The sequence below is a fragment of the Xenia sp. Carnegie-2017 genome, unplaced genomic scaffold (genome assembly GCF_021976095.1).
Source record: "Xenia sp. Carnegie-2017 unplaced genomic scaffold, XeniaSp_v1 HiC_scaffold_14, whole genome shotgun sequence".
NCBI classification, from domain to species: domain Eukaryota; kingdom Metazoa; phylum Cnidaria; class Anthozoa; order Malacalcyonacea; family Xeniidae; genus Xenia; species Xenia sp. Carnegie-2017.
Window position 1 is genome coordinate 12682068 of NW_025813447.1, and position 16921 is coordinate 12698988.

Below are 16921 nucleotides of genomic sequence, written 5' to 3' on the forward strand. Positions count from 1 at the left end.
TTCCCTGGTCGCGTGCAATGGTCCTGTAATTATGGCCAAACTAAAGTTCAAATACGAATGACGAGTAATAGCAACAAGAATTACACATTGAGTATAACATTAAGTGAAGATTTTCCTCATGCATGTCCTGTATTGTTAGTGGAGTCACCATCGCGTTTACTAACACGAGAAAATCTCCCTTTACCTACAAACAGCCGCGCGTTTCACACAATGGAAAATGCGAGTGGCTTTGTTTCGATTTGCCATTTCGTGCCGCAATTTTGGACGAACGAGAATACGTTGTATCAAGTGTTCATGAAGGGACGTCTATGGATTGAAGCATATGAAGGATACCTGAGTACAGGAAGATATATGGATTATTTCTTAAGTCATCAGAATCATTAAATATTGGGCTATAAGAAACAACAGTAAATAAGTATTTTGAAAGAAAACAGCAGTATAAAATTATTCATTTTACAAAATTTAATGTTTATTGATATCCAAGATGATAATTTAATAAAAATAATATAAGAAATTTATACATTTCTCCATTTCTTAAGTTGACTTGAGAAAATAAACCGTTCAGAGGTGCATAGATATTATAAGAACTTATTTAAATGATATGCTAAATTGTTAAAATTATAAAGCTTACGTTTTTAAGGTCTAACCTGAATAATTTCATTTTTATGGATATAATATTTTAATCATATCATTGCCATGAATTTAGCAAGTAATGTTTGAATTGAATACAAATGGCGGAAGTAAAAAGGTTGTGGGGTGAAATAAATTTATCTTTTTCAAATTTTTTGATTACCTAAACCATCCTTATGGTCAATAACCAGCTGGTTTTCCGCCTTTTCTAAAGTCTGACTCGGCCATGAACACGTCGCGAAAGTGTCCCCTTTTACCCCCACCCATCGCCATCTTTGTCCTTGAAATCCCCTGAACAACACCGTGGCTTTTGTCTGTTATGCTGATCTAAATTTACAAAAACTTTGGAATAAACTCATTTAACAACACATCAATGACGACAAGTCGTACCCTAGCGCCATTTTTACGTAAGTAAATGTTACAAATAAACACATGAAAAAGAACATACATAATCAAAATTGCAAATAATGTTCTTGGATTATCCGAGAAAAAACAAAGATTGGAATTTATACTAATTTTTTTGAACCCACCTTATGCCCAAATTTCTCTAGCTCGTGTAACACAGTGATGGGAAATCGAGTCTCTGCAAAAAGGGATTCTGGGTAAAGTTGATGATGTAATCTTGGCATTGAAATTGCGTCATGTATATCCTTTTTAAACCACAGGTAATTTACTAAAGTCTGGAAAGAAAAACATACATAATGTTTATTTAAAATAGTTACTAGTTTATATTGTACAGGCCTTGGCAACGACTATTGATTTTATCAAAAAACAACAGTCTTGATTAATCCTCACCATAATTACATTTTATTTATGCTGAGTTGTAATGAATTAAGTATCGAAAAATAGTGCATAGTTTCAAAAAAAACACATTGCCTTTCTGACCAAACCCAGACAACCTTCTGTCATTACTCTTTTAACTACGTAAAAAGGACCTATAGTACATTGTTTATCAAAAATAAATCAATATTTGAATAATAAATACTACCAGCATGCTTTCCTGCCAGCATAAAAAAAAAGTTATAACATGATACCATTTGAGCATATACCTGAGCTACTGCAGTGGTAATAACAGTCCCGCCCGAGGCCCCAGCACAATATCTACCAGCATGCTTTCCTGCCAGCATAAAAAAAAACTTATAACATGATACCATTTGAGCATATACCTGAGCTACTGCAGTGGTAATAACAGTCCGCCGAGGCCCCAGCACAATATCTACCAGCATGCTTTCCTGCCAGCATAAAAACTTATAACACGATACCATTTGAGCATATACCTGAGCTACTGCAGTGGTAATAACAGTCCTGCCCGAGGCCCCCAGCACAATATCTACCAGCATGCTTTCCTGCCAGCATAAAAAAAACTTATAACATGATACCATTTGAGCATATACCTGAGCTACTGCAGTGGTAATAACAGTCCCGCCTGAGGCCCCCAGCACAATATCTACCAGCATGCTTTCCTGCCAGCATAAAAAAAAACTTATAACATGATACCATTTGAGCATATACCTGAGCTACTGCAGTGGTAATAACAGTCCCGCCCGAGGCCCCTAGCACAATATCTACCAGCATGCTTTCCTGCCAGCATAAAAAAAACTTATAACACGATACCATTTGACCATATACCTGAGCTACTGCAGTGGTAATAACAGTCCCGCCCGAGGCCCCCAGCACAATATCTACCAGCATGCTTTCCTGCCAGCATAAAAAAAACTTATAACACGATACCATTTGAGCATATACCTGAGCTACTGCAGTGGTAATAACAGTCCCCCGAGGCCCCAGCACAATATCTACCAGCATGCTTTCCTGCCAGCATAAAAACTTATAACACGATACCATTTGAGCATATACCTGAGCTACTGCAGTGGTAATAACAGTCCGCCCGAGGCCCCAGCACAATATCTACCAGCATGCTTTCCTGCCAGCATAAAAAAAAACTTATAACATGATACCATTTGACCATATACCTGAGCTACTGCAGTGGTAATAACAGTCCGCCGAGGCCCCAGCACAATATCTACCAGCATGCTTTCCTGCCAGCATAAAAAAAAACTTATAACACGATACCATTTGACCATATACCTGAGCTACTGCAGTGGTAATAACAGTCCCGCCTGAGGCCCCCAGCACAATATCTACCAGCATGCTTTCCTGCCAGCATAAAAAAAAACTTATAACATGATACCATTTGAGCATATACCTGAGCTACTGCAGTGGTAATAACAGTCCCGCCGAGGCCCCAGCACAATATCTACCAGCATGCTTTCCTGCCAGCATAAAAAAAAACTTATAACATGATACCATTTGAGCATATACCTGAGCTACTGCAGTGGTAATAACAGTCCCGCCTGAGGCCCCCAGCACAATATCCACGTCTCCTTTTTCGTCTACAATAATCACAGGTGCACTGGAAGACTGTGGCCGCTTTCCAGGTTGAATAAAGTTAACGGGCGCAGGTTTCAGTCCAAATTCGTTGACTATGCCAGGTGCACTGAAATCGTCCATTTCGTTGTTGTATATAATTCCAAGAATGGGCGAACGAAACTTTGCACCAAAACTAAACAAAGATGAGATAACGTTTGAGGTGTTGTTGAATAGGTAAGACTCGAGATTTAGTAATGTGTTTTTATATAGCGTGTGAAAGAAAAAGAAAAATTTGTCACGAACAAGAAAAATGACAGTTAACTAATATTTTAAAAGAAACAGAAATTTTACTCTGGGCATCATAATAATTTACTAGGAATAGTTTATATTTTCGTTTTAATATGTCGATCACGAAATGAGACCAAAATGATTAAATAAATTCAATCTAACATAACGTAATGCTCACAATCCATTGACGGTGCTGGTCACAGAGACTGTGTCACCGTTTTCAGCGACGACCACAAGATGAGTAGTGCCTTTCTTTACAGGAACGTCGTAGCCATTGTTATCGTAATATAATGCAGAAAATGTCTTTTTGTCGGAAATTTTAGAACGCAATTCATCTGCAAATTTGCTATCAAGCAATTTCTTAACGACCTACATGAACAAAATCTTTAAATATTGAAAATTTCCAGGAAATTTGTGCCGTTTACTGATCATAGTTTAACTTTATTTTCATGCAATTGAAAAAAATGAATCTTACTTTCTTTACGGACTGTTCATAATCTGGATCGGCAAGTTTATAACGTTGAGCGTAAGCCATTTGAAAAGCTTCAACAATCCTGTGGAAAGTCAATGCTGTGTTGCTCTGGAGATCATCTTTTGTAAAATTATAACCTTTAAAACGACAAACATGGAGATCTAACCAAAAAATAAAGATGTAAAGGATCTTCAAGGAATGGGTGTTTAGAAAATAATTTCCACTATATTTTGTAAGAAAAGCAATCATAAAAATTTTAGGTTCATTTACCGATTTTTACGGCAACATCAAATCAATGTTGATTTGGTCATTCAAAACATACAAGACAAAATTCATTACCTAAGTAGAAATGCAAAATAGCTAGCAATCACAATTTGATGTGATTTTTTTGCTGCTCGGGCTTCTCAACAACATATTTTATAAAATATCCACTTGCCACCACGAAAACCAACTTAAAGCCCCACTAAAGTAAAATATTCTTCCGTAAAGCGGAAGTAACCTGATTCATCGCTTGCTATACATAGGTCACTTGTGACAGAAACACAACTACTGATAAAAGGAACTTACCTTTCAATATATTAAGCACAAGCACAAGAACTGGTCCACTAGTTGGAGGGGGAGTTGTGATAAGTCTGCCTCGACCAACAGACTGTTCTATACTATCCCGGAAGCGAACTTTATAGTTTTTTAGATCGTCCATCGTGAATTTTCCGCCATGAGCATTTATGTCGTTGACTATCTGTTGACCAAGCACACCACCATAGACTGGGTCGGCGTTACCAGCATTGGCAATGATTCTCAAAGTTCGACCGAACGTCGGTCTCTTGAGCATCTCCCCTGCTTTCAACAAACGACCATTGTAAGTAAAGATCTCCCTAAATGATAAACAACAAACAGTTGTATTCAAAAAACTTCAACTTTTATGTTGAATTAAATTTATTGACATAAATCAACTTTCACTTAAATCTGCTTTACATAATCTCACAGTCACATAATAATGATATTACACAGTATGATAAGTCATTAACAAAAATAATCTTATTATAAAAAGTTTTACAGGTAATTAAGACCAATAAATATACACCAAATTTTCTCTATATGACTTACTTTAAGCTTTTATCTTTGAGGATCTGAAACTTCCAGACTTGGAGAGCAATAGAAAGAGAATTTGACACATTAAAGCCACCTTCAGCTAGATTGATTGCAGGCAAAAACAACGCTTTCCATGGCAGTTTCCCGTATTTCTTCCAAGCTGCTTCCATTCCTTTCAACTCTCCGGGTACACCAACAGCCAGCCCACCTGAAACAAAGACTTAATTATACATTGCAACGAAAATTAAATCATACTAAGTCAAATATTCTTTTCAAAACTAAATCAGCTCGTAGTGCAGAAAATTTTTTAAACTGTAAACTAAAATTTTTGTTTCTTTGAAGTTTTACTGATTTTAAGCTTACGAATCAAGCCATGAAGCCAAGGACCGTTCACCGATAAATATACCTAAATTTCAAAGTCGAACTTTAATCTGTGACAATCCCTGATCTTCAATTGTATATCATTGGCCACATTGGTTGGTAGAAAAACCCTTATGGTGAAAAGAATTAATAACCTATCAATATGGCCGCTTTGATATGTCATATAAAAACCAAAGATGAAAACAAAACCACATGAAGTTTGCATTAAGCTTTTGAAGAACTTTGCCAAAACGCAACACATTATTATATTTGATATATTTAACAGAGATATTTAAAAAACAAACATAATGTACAGTAATTCAAACTTGTCCAAAATGTACCAAATGATCACACTAACCCATAATGGCTTTCGTCAAATCACCATGAAACATATCCTTGTCGGACAACAACGGTGCGTTTTCACGAAAATCGATCATTTCCGAGAATCGCGTGTATCTATGATAAACGAGCATAAACCCACCACCACCAATGCCTGTGGAGTGAGGATGAACGACGCCAAGGCACAACATGGATGAAATAGCAGAATCCACTGCCGACCCACCATGATGTAAAATGTTTCGTCCGATTCTCGAACATTCAGCGTGGTCTGTTGACACAGCAGCATGATTGTACTTAAAACGTTTGTTGGAAAAACCAGAAACAATACTAAAATAGGATACAAGGACATGAATTGAAATATGTGAAAACCAATAAATATGTCTGAGATTGAGGGAAAAACAAATTTCCCTTTCAAAGGACTCATCCCCTCAGCATACTTACTTTCCCATCATGAAACGTTTACTCTTGAACAACAAATCCCTTTCATAATTATCAAACGCAAATTTCGCGATGGCAGTGACGATAAACACACATGTTAAACAGAGTCCGAACATATATCTTCTTTTTCTTTTGCGAAAAGAATACATCTTGTTTCCGTCCATTTCAATCTACAAAAAATACCTTTTTAAAACCTTGCGCTTCTACAGTTTTATAATGAACTCTATTCAAAGCAAGTATAGTTTGAAACTTTTTCATACATTGTACAATATTGCTTGTATGAAACTCTGCAAAATTCTTCTATTTCCCTGAGGTATGCACAACCCGTTAGAGTACCAGTGCAAACATGTGCTGACAAGACAATACGGTCATTCAATAGAGATGAATAACATAAAAAAAAGTATGAAAATTTACCGGTTACAAGTGTCATAAATAGTATATTGTCATTATACAATATATAATTTGTTTCTGTTGTCAATTCTACAGCACTGAAGTCAACAAAATTTTATCAATTTCATGTTTCACACGTAAACTTGTCGATTGAGAACATAATTCACATCGAATTGCATGAACAGAAATCATATTCTTCACTCATATTATGATTTGCCTAAATCCTCAACGTGACGTCACTCTATAGAAACCTTGTCAAAAAACGTCATGTAAGCAATAGACTTCATTTTCAAGCGCTTCAAACGAAAGATGAAGAACTCAAATGAACAAACTGTCCACCATCGCTTCTAAAATTAATCAAGGAATTAGTTTTTTACAGAGTGTTGAAACAAATGCCAAAAGCCAGTTTTAGTTCAATTAGATCGAGTGACAATAGAAGAAAGAACAATGGAAATTGATACTTTCTCGTGGAACGCATGTGGTTTTTATGTCTTTAATAAAATCACAACTGATTCAAAGAAATGAATGCTATATTCCATTTATTTCCTGCATACATAAAATGGACAACTATTTCAATTTATTAAAGTTTATCATAATAAAAAACTTCTGTTCCCTGCGTCACACCATGCTCCATGGGATTCTTCGTATTTTACGAGACTTTAAATAGATTCTATACATAATATATTCTCCATTAGCGATTTAACGGTTGCATTTCCCAAAACTGACGACAAAAATATTGCTTCGATGTCCCGCTCTTCAAACGAGCTCAAAGTCAAGACAGTTAACAATACACATCCACAACGTTCGCGTTCACCAGGATGTGTAGATAATGTATGTTCCTCAAGGGCTCTATGACATTTATTTTGGGTTACCTGTATCAGAGAGCTGTCCACAATTCCTTCAGTTTCTAAAAGTGTTTAATGCACATTCTTATTCATTGTTAATGCAACACAACAAACTGGAGAAGAATAAAATAATAAATGCATCTTGAAAGTTAGAGATCAAGGTATATTTTAATCCATACAAACCTGGATTAAAGAGTAGAAGAGACTTCACCAACAATGTTTCAGTTTCATCTAAGCGCAAACGTCGAAGTTTTTCCAAGCCGTGCTCAATCTTACCGGGTATTTCAGGCCTATTATTGGCTTTACTCCATCGTAAAAATACATCTTTCAACATACTGCTGACGTCATGTCGCGAGTTTCCTGGCAACATTTCGAAGCACATTAAATTGAAGAGAAACAGTTTGCTCCAGTTTCTTCTTAAAAGCTCCAGTTGGTCAGGATAGTAAAGTTCAGAAAAATACGGCAAACCCTTTGCCCATTTTATGCTCATGAACAACCAACGAGATGCTGTTTCCACTTGAGTTTCACCTGTTTCACATGTCGTCGACGAATTTCGAGGGCGTTCCGAACACAGCAGATTGTGCGCGGCCAGTTTTGCAAAGCTTGACGAGTCCCGTTGATCACTAAACGGTGTTCGAGTATGATGCAAAAAAAAGTGCGAGGAGCAACCAGTCGCTTTAAGTCTGTCGAGTTTTTCCATAGTAAAATGATCTAAAAGTTTAGAAGTACGCATCAGATTTTCGCGAGTAGAATAATATTCATGTTAGGTCTGTATAAGTAATGTAAATGTTTTCAGTGCGGACTTTCAAAATGAACCAAACGTAAGAATATGAAGAAAATATAACATCATAAAACATAAAGAATAACAACGACGAATACATCGTTAATTCTCAAAATAGCACATCAAACGCCAGTGGGCTGAAAACTACCTCAGACTTGAGAAACTGGGAAAAACAAATTACTAACTTCTAGATTACATGTTTACATAATGCCCAGACTTAATTATATTTTATGCTATAAATACAAACCTTAATGTTACAATTCTCTCAGACAATTCGAATAACGACAGCTATATATTTGAGTTAAGATATAATGTTAAGATTAAAACAGCATATAAACCCAACTCTAAATTAGTCGGGGAACTCCTTTTTCTCCAAAGTTCAAGATAGAAATGACAAGTTAGTGACAACATAAAAGTTTAAAGTAAAGAAATTACTTTCCTATTCTTGTCTTGAAGTAAAAACACAATTTAATTACAAACAAAAGAGCGATTTGTTTTAAACATCTGCTTCTATTACCTTTCGTGAATGAAATAAGACGTCAATAGAGCAATTCACTGCTTTTTAAAAGCTATAAAACTCCTTCTATAATTATCAAGCCAATCACGTGCGACTTAAGTTGCCCCACTACACTATTTTATGAGTCTATAACGACGTTAAGCATCATCGTTGAATGCTCTGAACTTGCGCTTGATTCTTTAACGATTGTTATCGACCTTGCAGGGCATTCCCGTCATATGGCAATTTATCACACAATTTATCAAACAACTTATCTCTCTCTATATATGTATATGCAAATTACGAAGGCATGGCCATTAAAAAAAAATTTATCATGATATCATGTGTCTTAGATCTCAACATAATTTCTTATTCGAGTACGTGAATTCAAAAGTAAATACATTTATTTATTGCGTAAAAAATATAATTCATCATGTTTTGTCTTTACGTTAGACTAAGATGCTTACAAAATATTCACATAAAATGTAAGATTCCTGGCGTGGTTTATACAACATAGTTATATTATTGCAATAAGCTGGGCATAAATGTTCACTATAACATAGTTCTGATGAGTATATTATTGCTCATAGCTTACTTCATTTTTTCATCTCTTACTCACTGTTCACAAACACACAAAAACAACCAGTTTTTAATTGCACCTAACGTCCTATCATTTTTAAAAGAGTTATGAAAGTCGTAAGAAACGAGAGCGATATTCTTGTATTGTTGTCATAAACTTATCCCACAAGGGTTTTTTTTTTATTTAAATGAAAGATGTCGTTGAAGGACGTCATAAGAATTTATATTTGTCATCATAAGTTTGCATTTTAAACATCGTCTATCAGCTTACTATGGCATATTATGTGGTGCCAAAGTAAAAAATCATTTATTTATCATGAATTGGTCTTTTTTAATGAATTCGCCATCTTGCGTAGACTATATTTGATTAAAATGCGCATCATTGTCACGCATTCACAATCTTGTTTACTAATATGGCGGTGTTGTATATTCATTAGTAAAGATGCCATTTTGTCTGGCAAATTACATGGAGGTAGGAACAAAATAATATTCTCTTAATTCGCATTTTGAAAATGATTTAAAACACATCTACAAGCAGCCAACTAGATTACTGAACGATCTGGATAATATAACTGCAAAGAAAAAATTATCTTTTTAATAATGTGACAGCACGAGTGAATGCAAGTGAATATTTATAAATGCGTGTGTAGTCACGGAGTCTGAAAAGTATAATTATGCAGTAATTGAAGGCAAAATAACGATTTTCCTTACAGCAACGACTTAATGTTCTTATAGCTAAAATTTTTTTTGAAACGTGCTTTTACTAATCGACGAAGGAATTTTTCAGTCATTCGCAAATGAAAAAGACAAAAATATCATAACAAAGCCGGACATGAAAGCGCATTGTACTTTTAATGGACCAGCAAAGTTTATAGGAAAAATGTTGCAAAATATTGAAAATATAGCCATATATCTAAACTTAGCTACAGTAAATTAGTACGAAGCACGAAAATCCATCGCTATTTTTCTTAGGTCAGTTCATGCCATTATTTAATATAATATTATGTAGTTATCATATATATGTTTAAATAAAAAATGGTCTAAAAGAGTAAAAATACATATTCTACCGTATGGCGACAAGGCTAAATGAGATTGATGAACTCATATTTTATGCACTATGATGTATACAATACACACAGTATACTCTACCTCACATAATACATAGGCAAAGAGCATATCCCTATCATCAAACGGACATGTGTCACAACAGATGCCAATATATCATACAGAAAAAGAACAGCGAGAAAGATTAGCAAGAGCAGTCGTTAAATGGCTTCAAAGTTTATAAAGTAGCTAATCAACATCGTTCTTGTTTGAAAAAGAGATAAAATCAACGGATGGTATAGGTTTTGCGTGCTTCTACTTCAATACATACACAAACAAGTTGTTTTAAGAAATGTAACCATTTCAACCATTTTTTCTTCTCCTTTCGATAATTCAGCATGTAAAGAAAATTAAAGTATACACACAGTTCAATAATTGACAACATTACCTCTTATTAAATAGAAATAATTTCTTTGAGAAAAGTGATAAATACCAAACGCGTCCTTTCCTTAACACATTCAAATACAATATTGGTTGACAAAACGCAAAAAAAAATGTTTTCATCACGAATTCTAGCTAAGTGCTTTTTAACGTGTGCTTCCAGGTGTGAACAGTTTCTAACAGCGTATGAGTAAAAATTCAATTTCTTGCACAGTTAAGTTCATTAAAAGATGAACATGGGTGTTCCGTACAAATAATTTATTATTGAAAAAAAAAATAAGAAAAATCTTCGTGTACATTTAATGAGTTGTGTTTTGAGCTACAATTACATAAAACATACGTATATCTTTCACATTAACACATTAAAAAAATAACGGGACGCTGGCTATTTATCGACTTCAATGTCAAAAAATATAAAGTTTTGGCTACTTTGATTTCAATGTCAAAATGTCTATTAAATTGCTTAGTTTAACGCTTCATATATTGAGTGTGAATGTATATATGTATGATGTGAAGAGTCTCTAAACATTAACGTACACTCTCGCACTATCTAACAAGAAAACAACACTGAACATGTAGAATATAAGATAAGACGAAAGACCGAATACGCAAATTAAAATACAGTTCTTACCTTTTTGTAAATATTAATTGAATATTTCTTGGAGGCTGTGAAAAAAAATCATCCTTCGTGTCTTCATCAAATCTCCACGTTGATAAAAAAACCTTTGCGTGGGTATTTTGGTTCATAAATAAATATGCGTGGGTATACTGTACTACGATATATAAAGTCTTCCAAATAGGTAATCTTATCTTGACTAAATAAATATATATTAAAGCGGGTGTTTTAATGCTATTTCATCACCCAAGGTGCCACCTAGCCCAAATCAAATACAAATGTATAAATTCATTTTTAAAAGCTATAAAATCAGAAGGACTAAAGAGCGGAAGATGACGAGAAAAAAACTGTTAAAACATAATCTCTTTCTCTTGCAGTGGCAAAAATATTCAACTTAGTTCATTTGACCGATGTATCCGTCATTATCAGATAAATCATATTCAACGACAATTTTGATGACACTTTTTTCATGTCTAACACACTTTGTTTGAAGAGTTGAAAAATTTACGATATGGAGACGAATTTGTAAAATGAATTTATGTACAGTAAGAAAACACATTTCTATTTACTCAACTGATCATTCATTATTTGAAAAATATTAATGTCACGTGCATGACATGCACTGATCATATATCAGAGACTATAAGAGATTGAGGACATCATGTATTTATCTTAAATCGGAGAAGTATTCTATGATATAAGGCAACCATAAACCTCCAAAGCACACAATACAAAATAAGCTAGCCAGCACGTGGCGTATTCTAACTAAGTAGCAAGCAATGTGATTATATCCCGTTAAAACACGTGTTGTTTTTAGCATGTTGAATACATGCAATAATGCAGACCAAATATAAAAGCACCCGATGGAGAAGGGGACAACTGCCGTATTAAAAAAATTGTCGACTTGGTATTTTCCATTCATTCTAGCTTTTGAACCTTTGAACCTTTAAGTTATATCATGTCATTACGTTACTTCATGTAAATACGCTATCTTACTTCAGAGAAGCTTTAAAAGTTTCTTTACGATCTGATTATATTTGATATAGATTAACAGGTGTTGATAAAACAATAACTACAATATGATAGAGAATATTTTTAATATATGAAGGCAAAATGCGTGGTAATAATAAACTATTAGAAGACTGAAAAATAAAATTAATTGTAGTGGCTCCTATAAAGCATCACTAAACGTCGATAATTCTACTGGAATATTTTAGGATTATATTCTAAGTTACCCAAATACATCGGAAAATACTCAACAATTTGCATCTTTCGTGAAGAAATTAATTTCATTTAACATTCGTTAACCGCTGATGGCAACCTTACCTCACATCTAAAGATGACCAAAACCACCATCATCATGATGGCAACCTTAACTCACATCTAAAGATGACCAGAACCACCATCATCATGATGGCAACCTTAACTCACACCTAAAGATGACCAGAACCACCATCATCATGATGGCAACCTTAACTCACATCTAAAGATGACCAGAACCACCATCATCATGATGGCAACCTTAACTCACACCTAAAGATGACCAAAACCACCATCACCATGATGGCAACCTTAACTCACACCTAAAGATGACCAAACCACCATCATCATGATGGCAACCTTAACTCACACCTAAAAATGACCAGAACCACCATCACCATGATGGCAACCTTACCTCACACCTAAAGCTGACCAGAACCACCATCACCATGATGGCAACCTTACCTCACACCTAAAGATGACCAGAACCACCATCACCATGATGGCAACCTTACTCACACCTAAAGATGACCAGAACCACCATCACCATGATGGCAACCTTACCTCACACCTAAAGCTGACCAGAACCACCATCAACATGATGGCAACCTTACCTCACACCTAAAGATGACCAGAACCATCATCACCATGATGGCAACCTTACCTCACACCTAAAGATGACCAGAACCGCCATCACCATGATGGCAACCTTAACTCACACCTAAAGATGACCAGAACCACCATCACCATGATGGCAACCTTACCTCACATCTAAAGATGACCAGAACCACTATCACCATGATGGCACCCTTACCTCACACCTAAAGCTGACCAGAACCACCATCACCATGATGGCAACCTTACCTCACACCTAAAGATGACCAAAACCACCATCACCATGATGGCAACCTTACCTCACACCTAAAGATGACCAGAACCACCATCACCATGATGGCAACCTTAACTCACACCTAAAGATGACCAGAACCACCATCATCATGATGGCAACCTTACCTCACACCTAAAGATGACCAGAACCATCATCACCATTTTAATAAAAAAGCAAAAATGATAAGACAAAAAACAAAAAGATCTTGAATCGATCACTTTTTCAATAAATTGTGATCTTATCCTTTTTCAACGATCATTTAGTATAATGTGTATATTTTAAAATTCTGCTAAGCATATCTACATATTAGTGCTAAGACAACTTAAGCAACTTTGGATATTTAAGATGAATTCTCGAAAGGCAGTTTGATTTTTCGCCATTGATAGGTTTGGAAATAAAAAATTCGCACAAACGCGTCTTGTGAGAAACGAACTCAAAAAACGCCATAAAAATTTGTAGTAATATCCGCACCTTAATATTTATGCATGAGTTTTGGTCATTTATATTATATTAAGATATTAAATACTTCTTAAAAACGCCATAAAAATTTGTAGTAATATCCGCACCTTAATATTTATGCATGATTTTTGGTCATTTATATTATATTAAGATATTAAATACTTCTTAAAAACGCCATAAGAAAGTGAGTGTGCATCGTCATTGCAGACATATTGTTTGTCATGAAGATTTTATCTATTTCAAACGGTTTTCATATACTGGCAGATGTGATAGTATCACCATTGAAAGAGTAAACACCTGTCATAGGACGTTCAGCGCATTAGCCGATGTTGTCTAGCATGATGAAACGAAAAAGTTCCTGTTTTTTGAACGACGAAACGATTCAGAGAATCCTATAAGCTAAAGGGCGGGCGCTAGAACGTGAATGCACGTATATTCAGTTGTGTCCGACTGACTTCTTTCGAAAGTTAGTTCACTATCAAAAGAAATTCGTCCAGTACAACTGAATATACATTCCGTTCCCTCCAATTGACGTTCTAGGGTGATGGTACTCCCTACAAGAATACCTCACTCTTTCTAAACAGTTTCTGCCATTGTTTAGAAATGTTAGCAGCCGTTTGTTTCAATATCACCGACCTTCATTTTGCAAAAAGTCCATCTGGAAAAGCCTTCGGCGATTTGAGCAAGACAGCTTTGCGATCATACGATATTAGAATCCGACCTAAGCGGGGGAGTTAAAAATAAAATTTAAACACATCAATACTGTATTCAACGAATGAAGATTTTAAAATTCTTAAAATAGTGAAAAATAAAGTATACTTTAAAAAGATCTGAATGAAAAAATTATCCAAAACATAAAGCGACGAACTATAAAAACCAAAATACATAGCTAAAGAAGTAAAATAAACATTAAAACTCAGCTATACAATATAAAACCAAAAATAATCAAAATTATTTAAAAAATTACAGGAGTATGTATATATAGGTGGATTGAACAATAAAACCAGTATTTTTGTGGAAAAAATTTTGTAATAAACAACAGAAATGGCAGGTTGTACCTGTTGAACTCATCACAATAAAATTGTAATATATCTTAATAAAAACACAATTCTAACACAATCAAAGAAACACGTAAATATTAAAACACACAGTTATTGAAAGGTAAAGAATAATATTGATGAATTTTTATAGTATGTATAACAAAAAAGATATTTTTACTTAGGATTAGCAAAAAATTTCACAGCAGAAAGAGTTATAGTTTGTGCTTTAGAGATTATGGAGCAAAAGACTGAGATATTTTTGAAACAGTAGCTAGAGGTCTTATAAACAAGATTACTCTTACTAATGATCTTTCCTCAAAATTTAAACAGTCATTGAGAAAATGTTGAACGTTACACAATTTATGATTGCGGACAGAAGAGTCCCTCATATATCCACAGATATTACCCAAGGTATCACATTGACTATAATACTAATGATGTCGCTGCTGGGAAACAGCCTTGTTTGCTACTATGGACTAACATCTTCTCGAAGACAAGCAATGAATTATTTTATCATCAACCTTGCTTTTGCAGAAATATTTTTTGCTCTCTTAGTGATGCCCATACACATCAGCAAAAATTTTATTGGATATAACATCATTGTCAACCATGGACTATGCAGAATTGTTCAATATTTTCACATGGCAATGTTAGGAGTTATGAATTTTACTTTGACAATCATAGCTGTTGATAGGTATCTGTCAATGTTTCATCCCACATCGAAAATAACAATTCGCAAGGCAAAATACATGATTGCCTTGGTGTGGTCCATACCATTTCTAGTTACAAGTCCTTTATTTTTGGACTTAGCTGGCATGAGAATGCATTCTAGACAACTGTTGCTTCAGTGTGGTATAGGTATATCGGAAGATGTAAGCCTGCAAATTAAGATATACCTTTTGACACAAATAACCTTAATAAGTATCCTACCCGTGACCTTGCTGATCATTATGTATATTGGAATGATCTGGAGAATTTTGCAAATTGACGCAAGCCACAAAAATCTCAAGTTCTCTCAGGCTGCTAATGTCAAGAAGTCACCTTGTGGCACATATCGAGAGGATATATCGGCAGCAAAGCGAAGGGCATTTGTTATGAACTTCATTGTAACTTGTCTGCATTTGTTTTGTTGGGGTCCGGTCATCATTTTGTATGCAAGTCAAATCATGAAAAACTTTCAAAATAACAAAACAAATCTTTTGCATAATATATTGACCTACATGGCAGAATCTAATTTGGCCTTGAATCCATTGATTTACTGCCTCTTTGATTATGTGTTTCAAAGTAAAGTAATATGTTGTTTTAAGCACAAGTTCAGTCTGCAGCAACATAAACACCTTCCAAAGGATTGCAACAAACCCTTGACTGAGGAAATATTAAATGAACTGAATGTCAGCAAAATAACTTCAACAGTTGATGGCTGCATGGAAAAAGAGCCTCTTCTCCAGAAGACCACTGCACAATCACCATCACAAATAAGCTTTTGAGCAAAGAGAAATTAATCAAACTTGTTTGCAATACAAGAAGATACAGAAGTTTGGGTCTGTCAAGAAGCTCTCAGATATAATGATTGGATAGGAAGCTTTGCTTTTCAACTAAAATTTCAGTGTGAAGAAGATATGTGGGGTTAGAAATAAATATGAAGATGGTGGACAGGAGCAGTAACCTCTTCCCAAATTTCAAAGAAGCCATTGATTTTGTGAGAACTTCTACTTTATCAAATTATAGAAACTTAATAATTTTACATTACATACAGTGACCTAAAACATTCAAGATAAGCCTCCCCCCCTCCCTAAAAAAAAGGACAAGAAACATACCTTTAATGATCCAAATGTATCATGAAGATCCAACAAGGTTTTGTCATTTTGTCGAATTTCGTCCTCTAAGTTCATTTATAACAAAACAATTTCCAACAGGAAAACATTTTAACTAGAAAATCCTGCTCTGTTATCTACGAAAATTACTGCTCTATTATCGCTCCACATTACGATGAAAAGACAATATTTATGAAGACATCATAATGCAGAGTTTGGCAAAAAGGAAGAAAATTTATCCTCAAACCGCCAAAAGTCCACCATGTATTCTCGCACCA

The 16921-nt window shown here is 34.8% G+C and overlaps 3 protein-coding genes and 1 long non-coding RNA gene across 10 annotated transcripts; 2 read left to right on the forward strand and 2 right to left on the reverse strand.

The window, feature by feature from the left end:
- Positions 1-447: 447 nt before the first annotated feature.
- LOC124433932 (glutathione hydrolase 1 proenzyme-like) lies at positions 448-16913 on the reverse strand. Of its 4 annotated transcripts, XM_046983787.1 has the most exons (11): positions 16647-16902; positions 14426-14510; positions 5993-6159; positions 5571-5878; positions 4868-5060; positions 4328-4635; positions 3764-3897; positions 3467-3657; positions 2953-3193; positions 1161-1310; positions 448-957 (listed from the first exon to the last, which is right to left on the reverse strand). In XM_046983787.1, exons 2-11 carry the CDS (start codon positions 14429-14431, stop codon positions 811-813), a joined length of 1845 nt encoding a protein of 614 aa, XP_046839743.1. In that variant the 5' UTR covers positions 14432-14510; positions 16647-16902; the 3' UTR covers positions 448-810. The 4 variants fall into 4 exon arrangements, with proteins under 4 accessions (XP_046839743.1, XP_046839742.1, XP_046839744.1 ...); XM_046983786.1 differs by lacking the exon at positions 14426-14510 and having other exon boundaries at positions 16647-16913; XM_046983788.1 differs by lacking the exon at positions 16647-16902 and having other exon boundaries at positions 14426-14663.
- LOC124433940 (photoreceptor-specific nuclear receptor-like) lies at positions 6892-10823 on the reverse strand. Of its 4 annotated transcripts, none has more exons than XM_046983806.1 (3): positions 10573-10823; positions 7408-7935; positions 6892-7286 (listed from the first exon to the last, which is right to left on the reverse strand). In XM_046983806.1, exons 2-3 carry the CDS (start codon positions 7922-7924, stop codon positions 7039-7041), a joined length of 765 nt encoding a protein of 254 aa, XP_046839762.1. In that variant the 5' UTR covers positions 7925-7935; positions 10573-10823; the 3' UTR covers positions 6892-7038. The 4 variants fall into 4 exon arrangements, with proteins under 4 accessions (XP_046839762.1, XP_046839760.1, XP_046839761.1 ...); XM_046983804.1 differs by having other exon boundaries at positions 10230-10823; XM_046983805.1 differs by lacking the exon at positions 10573-10823 and adding an exon at positions 8523-8801.
- Positions 9352-13054, forward strand: LOC124433949. Its single transcript, XR_006944657.1, has 2 exons — positions 9352-9552; positions 12399-13054. It is a non-coding gene; the product is annotated as an uncharacterized LOC124433949 (long non-coding RNA).
- On the forward strand, positions 14893-16706 carry LOC124433936 (neuropeptide S receptor-like). The gene is given in 3 exon segments (XM_046983796.1): positions 14893-14950; positions 15160-16308; positions 16311-16706. Coding segments are annotated over 2 exon segments (1224 nt in total). The 5' UTR covers positions 14893-14950; positions 15160-15170; the 3' UTR covers positions 16397-16706.
- Positions 16914-16921: the final 8 nt, after the last annotated feature.